The sequence below is a fragment of the Propithecus coquereli genome, unplaced genomic scaffold (assembly GCF_000956105.1).
Source record: "Propithecus coquereli isolate 6110/MARCELLA unplaced genomic scaffold, Pcoq_1.0 Scaffold59, whole genome shotgun sequence".
NCBI lineage: Eukaryota > Metazoa > Chordata > Mammalia > Primates > Indriidae > Propithecus > Propithecus coquereli.
In genome coordinates this window covers 2,947,456-2,964,779 of record NW_012151840.1, presented here as the reverse complement: position 1 = coordinate 2,964,779, position 17,324 = coordinate 2,947,456, and the positions used below count along the sequence as shown (strand labels likewise).

General features: G+C 52.5%; 1 protein-coding gene across 2 annotated transcripts in view; it reads right to left on the bottom strand.

Moving 5' to 3' along the window:
* KCNN3 (potassium channel, calcium activated intermediate/small conductance subfamily N alpha, member 3) overlaps positions 1–17,324 on the bottom strand; it is a 155,735-nt gene that overhangs the window by 98,928 nt on the left and 39,483 nt on the right. For both annotated transcript variants that reach the window (XM_012658559.1, XM_012658558.1), the window contains exon 2: positions 12,416–12,511. In XM_012658559.1, coding sequence (XP_012514013.1) covers positions 12,416–12,511 — 96 coding nt within the window. The remainder of the gene's footprint in view (positions 1–12,415; positions 12,512–17,324) is intronic.

Below are 17,324 nucleotides of genomic sequence, written 5' to 3'. Positions count from 1 at the left end.
ACCTCTGTGAAGAAGTCAGAAGGATTTCAGTCAATATGTGATTCGACACGAGCTAGCAGGCTGCTATGGGAGCCAAAAGGCACTGCCATCTTGGCTGCAGTAATGGAAGGAAAAGGCGGCAGGTGCTCTCTGTGACGAGCAGAGCTCAGCGGTGTGTGGGGTCCTGTGGCACCACAGCCCTGGGCAGTACAGACCAAGCGGATCCTGTCCGGAGTAGAAGGATCAGGGCAGAGACTGGACCCCTAACTGTGCCAGGGGAGTTGGAGATGTTTCATCTGGGGAAGAGAAGACCCTGGGAAGTCCCAGGTCCACCTCAGAGGGTTTTGGGTGTGAGGCTGCTGGCACCTTACCACAACACAAGAACTCTCAGAAGGAGGAGAAAGCACGGGCGGGGAAACTGAGGAAGCTGCTGAAGCCCGACCCACCCGGGCCACTGGCAGCCCGAGCACGGTGTCTAAGAGAAAGATCAGCCTCAGCCCAGGCAGACATCGGCTTGGCGCAGAGGCAGGTTGATCCTGGGGGCCAGGGGACTGGCAGGGACACAAGATATAGGAGCCTGCCCCCAGGAGACTGGGAGGCAAGAAAGAACAGGACCCAGCACGAGGCTCAGCCGGGCTTCAGGGAAGACGCCGGCCTAGCAGGGATCCGGAGGCAAGGCAGGGACACTGAAGTAGGTCCCAGTTCTGATGCTGGGGACGTTACCCTGAGATGCAAGCTCCCCACGTCCCAAGGTGCTGGGCCTCATCCTTGTGGCGAGGCTGGGACCCAAAGGGAGGACAAAAGGGAAACCAGGAGAAGGAAGGGATTTCCAGTAGGTAGAGGAGCTGCCACAGGGCAGAGCAGAGGCTGGGTCTCTTGTGGAGAGGTGGCTGGGAGGAGGGCCCAGGAGCTGTGGCAGGGTTGGGCCAACAGTGTCTGGGTTGCTATTTAGCCCCAGGCTTCATTGTGCTCACTCCTATTGCCCTGTCTGGAAGGGGAGTGCCCGTGACTCAGCCCACCTTCCAGGCTGCGTCTAGTCACTGCAGGAATTGGGACGAGGAGAGAGAGTTTGAGGACAGCACCCTCCCCACGCAGGGAAACCAGCAAGCTCTGGAGATGGTCAGCCTGGTTTGCGCCCAGCGCTGCCCTCACCAGCCACACGACGTTGGTCACATTTCTTACCTTCTCTTGGCTTCAGTTGCCTTATCTATAAAATGGGGATCGTAAGAGAGGCCACCTCACAGGACTGTCTCTGGGAACAATTGAAGTAATAAAGGCACAATCCCCAGCACACAAGAGGTCAGCAAATGACAGCTGCCATTGTTATCATCTGTGGGACTAGAGACCACTCCCCAAATCTCGCCTTGGAATGGGAACCCTGTGATGTGAAGGCATTGGGACAGAGTAAAGGCAAGTTCAGTGGCTGACAAAGTGGGGGACACTCATGGGGACAAGCATACGAAGAAAGTCCACATGGGCTGAGGCAGGGGCACGTGAGGTTACACAGAAATGACAAAGTCAGTTCTAGAGATGGATGGCGGTGATGGTTACACAGCAATAGGATGTCACCAAACCATATACTTAACAATGATTAAAATGACAATTTTGGGTTATGCATATTTCACCACAATTTTAAAAAATGTTTTAAATGACAAAGTCACAACCTGGGCCCAGGTCTACTGACCGCAAGCCCAGGATCCCTCCCACCATATGACAGGTTGTATGGAATGATACGTTGAGAGGAAACAGAACTCTGCTCAGCATCGAATGGCATCGAATTCTTTAATTCAAAGATAAACCAGGGAGAGTTCATATATTTTCCTACTCCAATTACTGGGTTTTGGAAATTTTGAGCAGTGGTGATTTTGCCATCTTTTCTCTTAAGAACAGGAAAATGTCATTTTACTAGATTCCCATTCAACAGGAAACTAGAATTATCAGAATTTTCGTGGTCGTACAATGCAACGATTGTATAGAAGCCTCCAGACACTACAAATTCTACAGCACCTTCCAATTTTCCAAATCCTCGGAGAGTCAATTATCTTCAGCCCAGGAAACACAGCGCCCCTACTATGTACAACACCCTTTATTAGGCACAGCAGGGGTGGCTGCAGAGACGAGTAAGAGAAGACGCTGTCCTCACTGAGCTTATAAAGGGGTGAGGTGTTCCTTAATCAGGAGTGTGCGTTAGAATCCCTGCAGTGCTGTCAAAACACGCATCCCCCCAAGCAGGGGGTTCTCCAGCTTGTGGAGGGTACAGATGTGACACAGGGGATCTGACGCACATCCTTGACTCAGAATTGCTGCCATAGAGAAAAAGATCATCATTAAAAAATATCGACAACACCACCACAAAATAGAATGAATTGACTCCGAAAAAATCATGGGTGGCACACATTGGCCCTCTCAGAGAAACAGAAAACTCTAAGAAGTCGAACCTGTGCTCCCGGTGACATGGAGAAGGGGACTTTGCATTCATGGAAGGAGGTTGGAATTGACCGGTGAGGACGGGAACTCGGTCACTTACTTTAATTATCCTAAAAGCTTTAAGATGTCTGACCAGTTTATGTTTGTAAGAGACTTAAGAGGAGTCAGCTTTAAACTTTAAGATATCGGAGCCAAAGAACTATCTCTGTGACTGTTCACTGTTTCAAGTTTGAGGCTGCATTGAGGGGACAGCCAGCTTCGTTTCTGGGCAGAGAAGCAAGACTGTTATGAGAAGGGACGCAGTTGCCTGGATAGTCCCCGCTAAGGCCTCCTGAATGCGAATCACATCAGTCATTGCTACCAAAACCCTTCGCAGCTACTCTCCTTGTCACTGAGCGTCCCTCAGACATGGAATCCTGGACATAATTAGAGGCCCCAGACATCATCTGATCCCATCTGCCCACTTTACAGGCAACACAACTGAGCTTAAGCCAGAACGAGGAGCTTGTCCAAGCCCACACTGTGATCAGTTTCCCAGACAGACCGGGACACAGGGTCCCATGTCAGAGTGGTATTGGCTTGCTGGGGTGGGACGCCCCCTCCAGGCAGGGCAGGTACTTGGCTGTTTGTTCTCAGAACCCTTTCATTCTCTTAGCAGCCCGTGTCAGGGTTTGTACCCTAAATTACACTGGAAGCCTCTTGAGAAACGTGTCCACAGCCCCCTCACTTCCCATGGCCCAGGGCGAGGACAAGTGTGTGGTTTCCAAGGTAACACATGGCTGGGTGGATTCAGCCTGGGGAGGGAGGGGCTTCTTCTTCCCAAAGGGCCTTGCCTTGAGCCAGTGGGGGAGGAAGAGTGGGAGGCAGGCGACAGACCGCCTTCCCATTCACAAGCACTGGCTCCTCCCAAAACCGTTACCCGCCACCCTCTGTCCCCCTGCCAAGGTTCAAGGGCAGAGGATACCCCTGACATCCTGGACTCCCCAGCTGCGGAAGCGCCTGGAGGACTTGGTAAGAGGTGTCTGCCTGGCAGTCAGCAGAGCTCCTGCTGGCTCACTGGGGAGGTCAAGCCTTAATGGGCCCTGGGCGGGGGTTTTCACACCTGTTAGCAGACACAGCACACACCCTGTCAAGAAGAATACAGGATGACATCTTCAAGTGACAAAACAGAAAGTCAGCACAGGCAGCCAAGAAACAAGCCTGGTTGCTGCCACACTGGGCACACCCACCCCGTGGGAGACGGGAGGCCAGCCGGGGCCTGGGGAGAGCGGCAGGGCAGGAAAGCCCTCCTCGAGGCAGAAAGAGTTAAGCCCGAGTATTTAAATATTTAGCAAATAAAACCAAAATGTCACGCAGAGACTGCCAGGGCTGGTGTGGTAACCATGGCAATCCACGGCCTGGCAGATCCGCGTGAAAAGGTGCGGGACCGAGGTGAGCCGCCCAGAGAGTGGCGGGGAGGGCCACGGTGGGCATGTCTCACTCCCCAGGGCAACCCGCTGGGGCCCTCGGCCCCTTAAGACACAAAAAGCACAGGCCAGAAGCCAGGGCTGAGGACTTTAGGTGGGTCTCTCAGCCTGTGGGAGACTCAGTTCTCTCTAGAGCATGAGGGCAGAATAAATCTGCCACGCCTCCCCCCAGATTTGTTGTCCATTTATTCATTTGTTCGGCCTACACTCACTGAGCACCTACTGTGTGCTAGGCACTCTCTCAGCCCTGGGGTACAACGGTGACTCCAGTACAGTCCCCACTGCCATGGAGCCCACAGCCGGGGAAGGAGGTGCAGACGAGGAATAGTATTCACGGCCAACATAGGACAAGCAATGACAGCAGATGCTAAGTCAACTCCTAGCAAGGCACCTTCCCCAGGGAGTGGGGGCGGCCTGGAAGAGTTCCTGCAGGAGGAAATGTCTATGCTGAATCCTAAAAGGCAGGGAGGCGAAGTCGGTCCGGCCAAAGGTCTGATGGTATCTGTGAAAACACTCCAAAACAGACGACGCGGTAGACAAGATGTGGCGATACCATCACTTCCGAGGCGGCTGCCAACGCGTCAGCCTCTGAACTCCCTGTCTGCAAAGAGAAGTCTGACCAGGAGTGATGCACGGTGTTCCGACTGCTTCTGCTCCCCTCCTCTCCCTTTCTCCCAGTCTCTCCAGCCCCACGGGCATGGGCGGTGGGTGGTAAGGCCGAGGCCAGGAAGAGCAGCACCACGGTGAATCGCCGTCACCAGCTGCCGGACCAGAACACACTCCCCCCCGTTTTCAATTTCCCGTGTGTGCCGTGATCGGTTAAGGGAGCGTTCATGCAAGTGGGCAGGAGATGGATGTAAACCTCACAGAGGCAGCCACTGTAGGCAGTTCTCTTGCAGAACCCAACACTCCTTCAGCCCTGGAACCCCCTGAGCTCCCGTCCCCTGTCTGCTCATCACGCCTGAGTTAAGGAGCTGATGTCCTCGGACTGAGTCTGTTTGGGCGTCTCAAGCTCTCAGGGGTTCAATGAAGGCAATTCAAATCCATCAGCCAACCAGTCTGCGACACCCTTAGGAACTGTCTACCAAGTGTCTGCAAGAAGGGTGGGGACCCCAGCTCCACGGCGTTTGGGCAGCTTCCCTCTCCCCTCGGAGGACAGACACAACGTCCTTCTCTTCTCCCCCCACTGTCCTGGAACATACAGGTCTCTGCTCCTGGTAATACAGGGCTCAGCCTCATCCCCCTGGAAAACGGGCCCCACCTCTCAGGAGAAATGCACGCCCCTCCTATGTGGCCACTCGTGTTCACGCCCGCCTCATGCGATCAAGGTGGATCAAGTAGATCAAGGTCTAGGACAAACAGGTTCCAGAGGCAGGAACTGGGTCTGAATTAACTCGGGATTCTCAATGCCTGGGGCACGAAGTCGTCCTGCGATACATTACGTGTTTGTTGAATAAATACACAAATGAATGGGCTCACCATTTTTATAAATTGTATGAGGATTAGCAAATTTAGAGAGACTGGTACACAGTTCTGCCATTATCCCCGTGTCCCTCAGTGCCAGGGCACCTTACAGGTTAGTTCAGGATGTGGCTTGAGCCCTCTTCCTTTACAGGGAGAAGGGTGGGTGAGGGCACAGAGACTTGGCCTGAGCTGTCCTGCCCGTGGCCCGATGGGAGGACGCCACTAATGCATTTAACAGTGGGACCCAAATCACCTGCACCAGTGACACCTCCTGCATCACAGATACTGGTATCCCTGCGACGGCATATCACGCACACCCAGGAGGACACTCCAATCTATGGGACAATCATGCCACAGCGGGTGAAGCTTTTTATAATGTGAGCTGTCTCCTGAATATAATTTATGTCCTATAATTTGAAGTAATTTCCCTGTCTGCTGAGAACTTTATTGGTATTTAATAAAAATATCCACTTTCATATACCTAATAAATTAAAAGTCTCCCCTTTTTTCGGTCCCTTGTGTTTCACATGCGTGAGGTTGAAGGCCCATATATTGTCACTATCTCTGTTTCTGTCACATTCGAAGAAGAGTGGAAGGCCCTGAGGCCAACATTAGATCTTGAGGGTATCAACACCCCCAAACAAGTGTGAACGTCCCACCCCCCTGACCTGACGGATGCCTCTTACTTTGACTATGGCTGGTGACCACAGACTGAAGTCAATCATGTCTGAAGTTGCCATCCAGGCACTGGATTATGCGAACTCTGCTACTGCCCTGTGTCCTATCCCGGGCTCACAGGAGTTCCCCCAATTTAACTGAACAAACATTAACTGAGCAGCTGCTACGTGACAGGCACTGGCCTGGGTGTTGCGACCCACACCTCCCACCCCTGCAGCTTCATTAAGGACACCAGGTGCTGCTCCGTCTCTGGATGTGGGCCTGTCTGCACCCCAGCACCCACCCCGTTCTGTCCCCAGCTCTGAGCCAGGCACTTCCTCCCTGGGCTCTCCCTGTGTCCCTCCCTGTGTATGCCACTGCACCAGAAACTGGGCCCCCGGGTACTTCCTCTCGCTCTCACCTGGCTCCTTTCTGATAGCCAACAGACATGTGTGGGCTCTCCGATCTGCAAAAACTGATGAGACATCCCTCCCTCAGCGCTGTGTCCCCTCCAGCTCCTCTGGTTTTCCTCCATCCACAGCCAGACTTCTCACAAGAGTGGCCCATATTCACTGTCCCACTGCCTCGCCCAACAGCTGCCCTGACAATGGGCACAATGACCTCCTCAGGGCCCAAAGCACAGGACAAGTATGGTCCCCAACTCCGTGAGCTCCTTGTGACATAGCTTACCACTCCCTCTCTCCTCCTGCTGGGCCTCCTCTGACCTCCCCTGACCTCCCTGTTTCTTCTCAGTCCTTTTTGTGGGCTTCTCTCCCTCCACCCACTTCTCTCCTGTTCATGTCCCTGCAGGGACCTGTCCTGTGCCCTCCTCTCACCTCACTACCCGCTGCTCATCCATCCCTGGCCTCTGTATGCGTAGGTAGCTTCCATCGATGTCCTGGGGGCAGCTTGGTGCCTCCCCAGAACATCAAACTCGACATGTCTGAACTGACTACCATTCCCTACCCTGACCTCCTTCTGTGGTCTCCATCTTAATGAATGGCACTCCCAGCCCCTGAGTTTCCCAACAGTTGGTGGACTCCTTCCTCTCCCTGCAGACGGCACCTCCATCCCAACTGGTGACCGGGTCTCGTCAATTCCACTTGCTCGACATCTCGCAGGTACAGTTCCTCCTCCTGTCCCCGCTCTTGCTCTTGGCCTGGTTCTGGACATCGCCATCCCTCCCCTGGGCCGTGGACGTAACATCTCACTGGCCTCTTGCCTTGGAAATTGCCCTGTCCTACATTTGCATGCTGCAGTGGAGAGCCCTGTCTAAAATGCAAATCCGATCAACTCTCTCCCCAGCTTGAAACGCTCTCATGGTTTCTGCTGCTGCCTACCGGACATTCCCTTCAGCAAGGCAGACAAGTCCCTGCTAGTCCTGCCTGCCCTCCGCAGTGAGTGACCCAGGACCTTGTCCTTGAGGCACTCTGAATGCACTCTGCAGTTTCCCATCCAGGGCCTCTGTTTACTTTGAGACCTGTGCCTGGGATAGCCGTTCCACTCTGTCCGCCCGGCAAACACATCCTCATCTAAGCTAAGGCATTTTGCATCTATTATCTAATTTAATCTGCAGACAACCCTGTGTGGTAGGTACTATTATTATTAGTTCTGCTTTACAGAAAGGAAATAGACTAAGAGGGATCAAGTAACTTGCTAAAGGCCACCGTACACACCAAAATGTGACAAAGAGCATGGTCTGAACCCAAGCTGGGCAGCTCTAAAGTCTGTGTTCTCAGCCATCTGCTAATCCTGCCTTCCGGGATGGCACCAGAGACATTAATTAAAGCCATAGATTCACTCCAGGTTGGTGACCCCTTGGAGAAGCAATGGTGAACTCAGGGTTTCTAGTCTAGAGAACTGGGCTCTTGTCCCAGGTTCTGCACAGAGAAGAGCCTCATCAAATAGATGTTGAGTGAATAACTGAGCCCTGTGGGTAATCAAGAGAGGGGACAGGAGGGCACTGGGGCAGCAATGAAGAGTTCAGTGTTTTACATGTGGAGCCAGGGACATGCTGATGCCATCTACAATGTGAGTCTGCAGCCTGGGGAGAGGAGGCTGGCACTGCTGTTGTGGGAGCTGTTGGTGACAGCCAAACCACGGGAGTGAATGGACTGTCCAAGGGAGAGCATGGTTTTCAGCCAAAGTTTTGGTAAATAAACAAAATGTAGCTGGGCACGGTGCCTCACACCTGTAATCCCAGCACCTTGGGAGGCTGAAGTGAGAGGATCCCTTGAGGCCAGGAGTTTGAGAACAGCCTGGGCAACATAGCAAGACCCCATCTCTACAAAAAAAGTTTTTTAAAAAAATACATTGTTTTTGTGTTTTCATTTCTTTCCAGGACCCACCTGCCTGAAAATAAGAGATGCCTGAGTCTTTGAAAGCTCCACGCTCCAAAATGCTGAGCGAAGAGGTGACTGAGAAAAGACGGGGGCCATCTTCAAGCAGCAAAGGCTACCACGTGGGAAACACAGGGGGCTTCTTTTCCCTGCTCCAGAGGCAGAACCAGGGCTGCGGGCAAGTTCCAGGGAGGCTGTCTCCTTTCAGCAGAAGGATGAACTTTCTAAAGAATCATGCCGCCTGTTGGCAGGGGAGCCTCCCCTTCACGGCAGCACACGCAGAGGCCAGCGGGGGTCCCTGCACTTGGCGGGTGCTATGGTTTGAAATATGTCCCCTCCAAAATTCAGGTATTGCCAATGTGACAGTATTAAGAGGTGGCGCCTTGAAGAGGTGATGAGGCCACAAGGGCTCCTCCCTTGTGAATGCGATTGAAGCCCTTATAAAAGAGGCTCCACGTGGCATCCGGTCTGGTGGCCTTCTGTCCTCTGCCATGTGAGGACACAGTGTTCCTCCCCTCCGGAGGATGCAGCAGTGGGGCACTATCTTGGAAGCAGAGAGCAGCCCTCACCAGACAACTGAATCTGCCGGCACCTTGATCTTGGACTTCCCAGCCTCCAGAACCGTGAGAGATACATTTCTGTTCTTTTTAAGTTACCTAGTCTCAGGTATTTTGTTACAGCAGAAGAAAATGGTCTAAGACATTAGGGGAACAGACCAAGTCACCTCCAAGAAACTTCCAACCTTGAGGCTCCAAGACTTTAAACCAGAGCTTGGTTGAGAGTTATCTAACGATGTTTCGGAAATCTTCTTCCTCGAAAACACAGGCCATCTAGGCTAACAAATAGGAATACTGTTCTAGAAGCTATCCGCCAGCCTCATGTGTGTGCTGGGCCAGGGCCTGGGTGTGAACTTCTGGGGCAGGGTTAGGGGAGGTGGGGACAGGGTCATCTGGTCCCTTGCTAGAATTTAGCCACGAGCCCAGCAACTGCTGTGGATGAGGGAAGTGGTGAGCATATTCATACAAAAGGCTCTGACATCACCCCCAGAGGACACCCAGCAGCCACACCCTGCCCCCGCCTCTTCTCCCAGACGAGCAGCAGCTGGCCTTCCCCACAGGAGGTGTCTGCCAAGTGCTCCCCTCTGGATGACCCCGCAGGCACACTTGGGATAACTCCGTCCCCCGCTCTCAGGAAGCAGGTCCCCGGCTGGCTGAGTAGCCAGACCTAAACCAGAGAATTGACAGATGAGGAAACTGAGGCCCAAGACCACAAAGCTAAGTGATGGTATAACAGCTTTGGAAACCAGTTATCCTGAATCCAGCACCTCTCATTCAAAAACCTGCAAACACCTGCTCTTTGTCAGACATGGCGAGTCCCTGGAAATGCAAAGATAATTATCCTGATGGGAAGGAGAAAGACGCTGAATGGAAAACTACAATGTGGCCAGGTGAGGTACACTCAAGGGCTCCCTGGAGAAGCAGGTCCTCTCTTCTGCTGACTATCTGGTCCCACGCTATTCCCATTTCCCTGTGGCGAGAGAAGGTCCAGCCATGCGCAGAAAGAATTCCACTGGAAAGGTAGGAAGTACAAAGGGAACCAGATGCTGATGGCGTCCCCACGTGACGTGACGGTGGGTGCGGGTGGGAACGGGCTAGGTGATGGGAGCTGAGAGCACAGGCAGGGCCGGACCAGCAGGGAGGAGGCCCAGCCACCTGCTGGCACTGGGCAGGTGTGACAGCGACCATCTGGCAGACCCAGCTGGTAAATGACAAGGCCCAGCTAGAAACAGTGGGGCAGAGGTCACAGGAAAGGGACCAGAGTTTCCGTTCCATAAAAGCCCACTCTGCCTACTGTTCCCCACCTCCATAAGAGTGCAGCAAAGTGGATGATATGACTTCCATACTTCAGATGGGGAAGCTGAGGCCCAGAGAAGTTGTTACTGGCCCCAGGTCATTCAGGCTGAAGTGTCTGAGTCAGGATTCAATGCCACCGATTTCACTTTATTTCTCCAACTTGTGAGTGTCAGGCAAAGATAAGTGGCCCAAATAGCATCATCCCCTACCCATGACTAGGGCTGAAACAGACACTGGCCATGAGCTGAGCCTGGGACAAAGGGTGCCCAGCGAGGTGCTGGCCTGCAGCAACGTGACCCTGCCACCAGGCCAGAACTGAGGATACACTGGGCCATATCAGGCCTGAGAGCTAGGGCTGCAGGCTTGGGACTGGGAACGAGGACCTCAGGAGAATCAGAGGGAGGGACACCTGGCCCCACGCATCCCAATGCCTGGAGCAGTTGGGCTGAGCAGAACCGCAGTGCGGGGCCGGGGTCGAAAACAGCCCCTCTTCTTCCCCTTCCTCCAGCCTGGTCAAAACTGAGTTCGTGGTTCCGCCTTTTCCCTTTCGCCTGTGGACACCTTCCTGCACAGGTCAGGGTGACACATAGTAGTAATACGGGCTCCCTACAGATGAGGACATGGGGACTCCCAGGGGTCCCACGGCTGGTTTGGGTGGACTGGAACCTGGCCTGGAGCCCAGACTGTCAACTCCTGTCCCATCTTGGTTCCTCCCTGCCTGTACCCCTGGCTCCTTTCTGGGAGTGACTGGAGAGTGGTCTGGGTTACAGTCCACCACCTCCATCCAGTTCAGACACCATGAAGGAAGCTGCTGGCGGCGTCTGGGACACTAGGCCCTCAGAGCACAGCCGCTGAGCAAGCACCTGCAGCCCTCCAGAGGCTGGAGAGTCCCAGCATCTAGTCGAGCGTCCTCTGGTCACCAACAGACCAGAGCCTTGCCAAGGTGGCCCAGAGCCACGGCTTCTGCATCCCGGCCAGCCACAGTGGTCCCTGACCCTCGGCTGGAAAGCAGAGTCACTTTCTAGGAGGAGGAGGTGTCACACCCACATCTGTGCCACCGCTCCACCCTGAAAACGCTGAGAAACAGAAAGGACTAGATTTGAACAGTGCTGTTGGACAGTGTTCCACGGGGCACTCTCCCACACACCCCTCATTCCATCCTCACAACAGCCCAGCAAAGTTGGAATAAAGCCCCCGTGTTCCAGATGAGGAGACCGAGACCCAGAACGGTCACATGGCTGGCCAAAGACACACAAGAGAAAAGGTCATGGCCAAGACTCGACCCCAGATTTTCTGACTCTGAGCTCTGGTCTTCGTCAATCTCTTGCCTGCTGCCCAGATGTGAATCTATCTATGCTCCTCCGGCCAAAGGACTGGGATGGTTTCCAGATTCACATGCACATGAGAAAAAACATCTGGATATTTCAGAATTACCCAGGTCCACATTGGAGCAGGTCAGCCTGAAGGCTGGGAGACAGGAGGCTCACTGTCACGAGAAGATGCCTCAGATCTGTTCACTCCTGCCTGACCCTCCTGGCCCAGGGTGAACCGTCCTCCCCACGTCAGCCAAACTGGAAATGTACCCCAGAGGCCTGGCCAATGTTTTTCTGGGTGCCAAGTCACTCCTCGGCAGCAAGAAACAGAGGCCTCCTCAGCCACATCAGATTTCTATTCTATCTAGAAAATGACACCTCCCAGCCTGGCATCCAGCAGGGGTAAAGCCTATACCATTCAGAAATACAGACTCCCTGGTGGCGTTTGGTGCAGAGTGTGTGTGCGTGTGTGCACGTGTGTGCATGTGTACGTGTGTGCATGTGTGTGCAAGTGTGTGCGTGTAGGGGAAGGCACGAAGCAGGTCTGCCTCCTGGAGGCGATTGATTCAGCAGCTCAAGTCCGGAGAGGACCCACCAAGAGACAGAAGAAGCAAAGCATCTCATCAAGGCTCTCACAGTGCCGTGGTGCTAACTGAGGGTCCTGAACAAGACGGCCACACGAGTCATGAAGCCATGTATTTGCCTCCGGGATCCCCAAATGAAGATAATGTCGCAGTTGTTCTAAAGCCACAGAGCAGCTTCACAACTCTGTCTCCCATCAGGGTCCAAACCGGAAGAGAAGAGCCACCATCTTGGACACCATCTTATAAAATCACCCGGGGAAACTGCTTGGGGGCAGGTTTTTAGGGTGGGGATGGGCTCGGCCACTGCATGGGGGTGAGGGTGGGGGGACCTACCTGGACTTCACGTGTGTGGTAGGCGATGATCAGACCCAAAAGGATGAGGGTGGACAGACTGATAAGGCATTTCAGGGCCAACGAAAACATGGAATCCTGCAGGAAAAACGGAAAGAGAGAATTAGGGCCAGAAAAGGAGCGTCTCACTTTACGCTGAGACTGTGTCCAGGGGGAGGACTGGAGACAAAGGAGCGACCGTCACCAGCCCCTCCTGGGAGCAGGCTATAGCACAAAGTCAGCCCGAGCCACAGAAGAGCCTCGGTCCGGGCCTGGGCCGGCCCTGTCCCAGCAGCTGTCCCTGGGCCTGCTTTCCAGTGCTCAATCACATTCGCATTCCTGGGATGAACCCTACTTGGGCATGATGTATTGTGTTTGTTATACATGGCGAGATGCAGCGTGCTGATGTGTTATTCAGAATTTTTGCTTCCACGCTCATAAGTCATGTGAACATAATTCTTTTTTGTGCTGCTATCATAGGGTCTGGGCATCAATATTATGCCAGCTTGGCCTCTGTTTTCTCTTAACAAACCTGAACCAGAGGATTTCTGGGGTAGAATTCTTTCAGGAATGAATTAGAATGTCCTGGCAGCCGCTCTCACTGCCTGGCTTAGGCCGAGGGCAGGGGAGGGAGGCAAAGGCCGCAGAGCAGCTACTGGGGAGAGAAGGGAGAGGGCACAGGAGCAGAGAGATGTCCCAGGCAGGAGAAGGGACCTCAGGGTCCCTCCTACTAGGGCTGGGGGGTCAGGTGGGCCCCATGACCTTCACTGCAGCCTTCCAGCCCCGGGGCACTTAGAGACAGACCTGTAGCATGTGGTTAGGAGTGGGACCTCTGGGGCCAGACCACGGGTTCAAACCCTGACACAGCTGCTTAGAGCTACGTGACCTTGGGCTGCTCGCTCCACCTCTCCGCACTTGTGTGCCTCATGTGTCAGACAGGGATAATATCAGTACCTACCTCATGGTTGTTGTGAAAATAAAGAAGTCGGTGTATGTAAAGTGCCTAGAATAGTGCCTGGCTAGGTGAGTGTAACCTACTATTATCATTTACGCTGCCTTCTCTGCAGATCAGGGCATCTGGGTTGGAACGTGCCCTCCTGGGCCTCTGGAAGCCCGGAGTAAGACAGCTCCCAGTCCCAAAGGAGGACAGTAACACAGCCCTGAGCACAGGCAGCAGATGAGATCTAGGAAGCATTTCCAAGCACTTACCATGTGGCCGCCCCGTGCTTGGTCCCAAGAGGCGCACACCACATGAGAAACGGCCCTGTCCTCAAGGAGCTGGTAGTCAGAATGATGCCTGATTTCTGTAAGCACCTTATAGTTTATTAATACAAGGTGGCTTAGCATATTTGTTCTCATCCATCCTCGTAACAGCCCTTGGCCTTTATCCCAACCTTACAGACATTTACAGGTGGAGGCCCAGTGGGGTGAATGGCTTGTGCCAGAGTTCAAAGCCAAGGGCTCTGACTCCCAGCCCAGAGCACTGCCCACAAGCCCTCTCTCCAATGGGCTCACTCTCCAATGGGAAACAGGGTAGAAATGTGGGAAATGTCCATTTAAATAGACTTCAATGAGATCTTAAAGCAACAATGGAGGATAGGATATGATTAATTGCCAAGTGAAATCTACAGGAGAGTTAGGGGAGCTCAAGGGAGGAAGATGTCACTCCAGGCAGGCCAGAAAAAGCTTTCAGAGGTGGACACGAGAGGTAGCTGAGATCACAGAGTAAGGTGGTGGTGTCCAATATGGCGACCACGAGAGTAAGAGGAGGGCTTGGAACTTGAACCCAGGACTTCCAGATGCGCAAGTCTGAGCCTCAGCCACCCTCTCTGGGTGGAGACAGAATGAGAGCTCTCCCTGGTGTCTATCAATCTCACCATTCATTTCTTTGATACAGTTATTGAGACCTACTTTGTGCCAGGTACTGGGGATATAAAGGAGAACTAATGAAGTTCATTCATTCATTCACTCTTTCACAATAATTTCAACCACTTCTCATTTGTTGAGCACCTACTGGATATCCAACAATGTGCTAGATGCTGTAGGAGATACAGCAAGGCCCCCTGCCTTCCAGAAGCTTTCAGTCTGGCTTATACACGAACTGCGACTTTCTACACTGTGTGGGGTTGTCCAGCTATGGGAAAAGGTCTCCATTCTGCCCTATCCACAAGATGGTCTAAACATAAGCCAGTCTTCCTTTAGCCTCTTATGTGTTCACTTACTCAGCACACGTGTATGGGGGTGTCTAAGGGGGGCTGATGCTGTTCTCATCCAATGTGAGCACAAAGACAGAGTTCTGGCCCTCAGGAAGATTTCAATCTTTAAAAGCACTGCTGGATGCCTGGAACGCCCCAATCGCAAGACCTAGATGGGCTGAAAAGAGTAAGCAGTGAGTTCAGAGTGCTCAGACTGTTTTAGGATAAGACAAACCCCCTGTAGGAATGAACTGGGGATAGCTCACAAAGCTTTTCAGACAGAAATAACCATAACTTCCCTTTCAAAGGGGTCTGAAAGCATCTGGGGAGCATCACGCCTCCCCTAGGAAGGATTTGGGACCAGCTGCACATTTCAACCTCTGATTTATTTCTTTTGGCAGAAATTGAAACCAGAATCCAAGCCTATTTCCATCATTTTTACAGGAAGAGGGGAAGGGGAAGGGGCCAGATGCCATCTCTTCTCCTTTGAGCCTCTTCCTTTTGTCCTAAAACTCAAAGTCTTTACATTAATGGGCAAGTCCCACCTGCTTCCTGGTTTGGCCAGTGCAACCTCCTTAGCCAGCTCCAGCCCCATGGGGGACCCAGCCGTGCGCTGGAGCAACGGGGACTCTCGATACTTTGCAGATGTCCTTGCAATTCGCCATCGTCGCACATCAATAAAAAAGTAAACCACCAACCATTTCTAACAACTGGGAAACGTGTTGAAGGAGTCTGGCTGGACTAGAAATGTTTTCTGTTTGTTAAAGTGTTGAATTTTCATCTTTTCTTTGCCTCCTGAATGCCCATGAAGCTTGAAATGGATATTGTTCTTGGGGTGATGGCAGCAAGATAGGCTGCCATACACTACACAGGGGACCTGCCACACCCGCAGTGCCCGCACTCACTCCCATCCAAGGGCCAAAACGGGACCCGTGGAGCTGGAGGGAGTCCTGTGGTCAACTGGTCTACCCTGCTCCCCTGGGACTCAGAGCTTTTCAACACCAGAATAATAATCCTTAACACACAGGAATGCTTGGGAATTCCATCTCATTTGACAAGAGTCATTTTTTAAAGCCATTTATTCCTCAATGCCCCCAAATATTCAAGTGATTAAGTAAATTTGAGACCAGCCAGTGATAGAACACTACACAGCCACTAAAAAAACACTCTTGTAGAGAATATTTGAAGACACGAAAAAGGTTGATGATATGATATTAAGTGAAAAATTCAGACCCCAAAACTATATATGTAGTATGTTTCCAATTATTTATTTTTTACTTTTTTTAACGTAGAAAAAGACTGTGAAAATATATCAAATATCCTGAAGGACTTGGGTGTTTTTCTTACTGTCGTTTTTTTTTTTTTTCTCTTCAAAATTTCTACAATAAGAATATAGTAGTTTTTATTGAAAAATTTTTTTGGTTTTTTTGTTTTCAATCTGAGCCCTGGACTGCTAGAAAGAGGCAGCCATGTGGATGGGGTGAGTCATGTTTATTTGTGACGTGGCGAGTGCCTTGCTTTGGTGGCCGTGGGAAACACACGTGCCTCCAGCCCACCCCTCGATGGGGATAAGGACGTGAGGCTCCAGCCTTCCAGGGACCATCTCCTTTACTCAGTGCCCATTGCCTAGTCTCATACTATAAAGTGCCATGGTACCCAGATCACAGCACAAGATCACATGCTCCTGCCCAGGGGAGACTGGGGCCCCGTGTAACCCTGGGGCTGGGTGACCCACCTCGGACGACTCTGTCACTTCACCTGACTCTCAGTCTACGGAGTCCACAGCATGATACATCACGCTGTATTAGCTCCGCAACCCATTAGATGCTGAGTACAAGTGCTTACCAAGTGCTTCTTGAAACTGCTTAATAATACTACTTTTCTTTTCACCTAACATTTACGGAGTCCCGATTATGCACCAGCTCACAGAACAGGTCTTCTGCACACTTTACCTCCAATCCCCACCCTGCGCGAGGGTCATAATGTCTCCCTTTTACTGATGAAATAACTGAGGATTGGACGGGTGAATTGACTTTTCCGGGTTCACGCAGTTGCTCATGCCAGACTTGTCTATATTCCAGGCTTTCCCCTGCCTTTAAAGTGACCCAGGCTCCCACATGGGATAATGAGTTCCTGTCATCCTAGCAGAGTCTGGCTGCACCTATCAGGGGTGCTGCAGAGGAGATTCCTAGCAGGGGAGAAGGTTGAACTGAATTCCTGAGAGCTGCCTCCATCCATGCGGTCCCTGCACTGCTCTGGGCCAGAAGCCACCCTTCACAGATCTGTGATTTCTCACTGGTGACAAGAATCTGTAATAAAGCACTACTACACAGGCCTACCGTGCAAGGGGGCCATCATGAACCCACTTTTACGGAGGAGGAAACTAAGGCTTTGAGAAGTTAGGTAACTTGTCCAAAGGGCATGGCCAGCAAATGGCAAAGCCAGGATTTGCCGAAGCCAGGTTTTGCACCCGGACCCGACTGCCTCCAGGTCCCGTGCCCAGCTGGGGCCCCAACGCCCCACCTGCTCCTACAGTCGTGACTTGCTGGCCCTCCGATTTCTGCAGGGAAGCTTCTCAGAGCTGCTCCAGCCCTTCCTCTCCCGAGGCTGTGCAGAGGGTAATGAAGTGTGTTCCCTGGCTTCTGAGCCAGCCATATAAATTGCTCTCCTGGCCTGCCTTGTAGCTTCCAGAGACAGGCCAGAATTGTAATGATGAC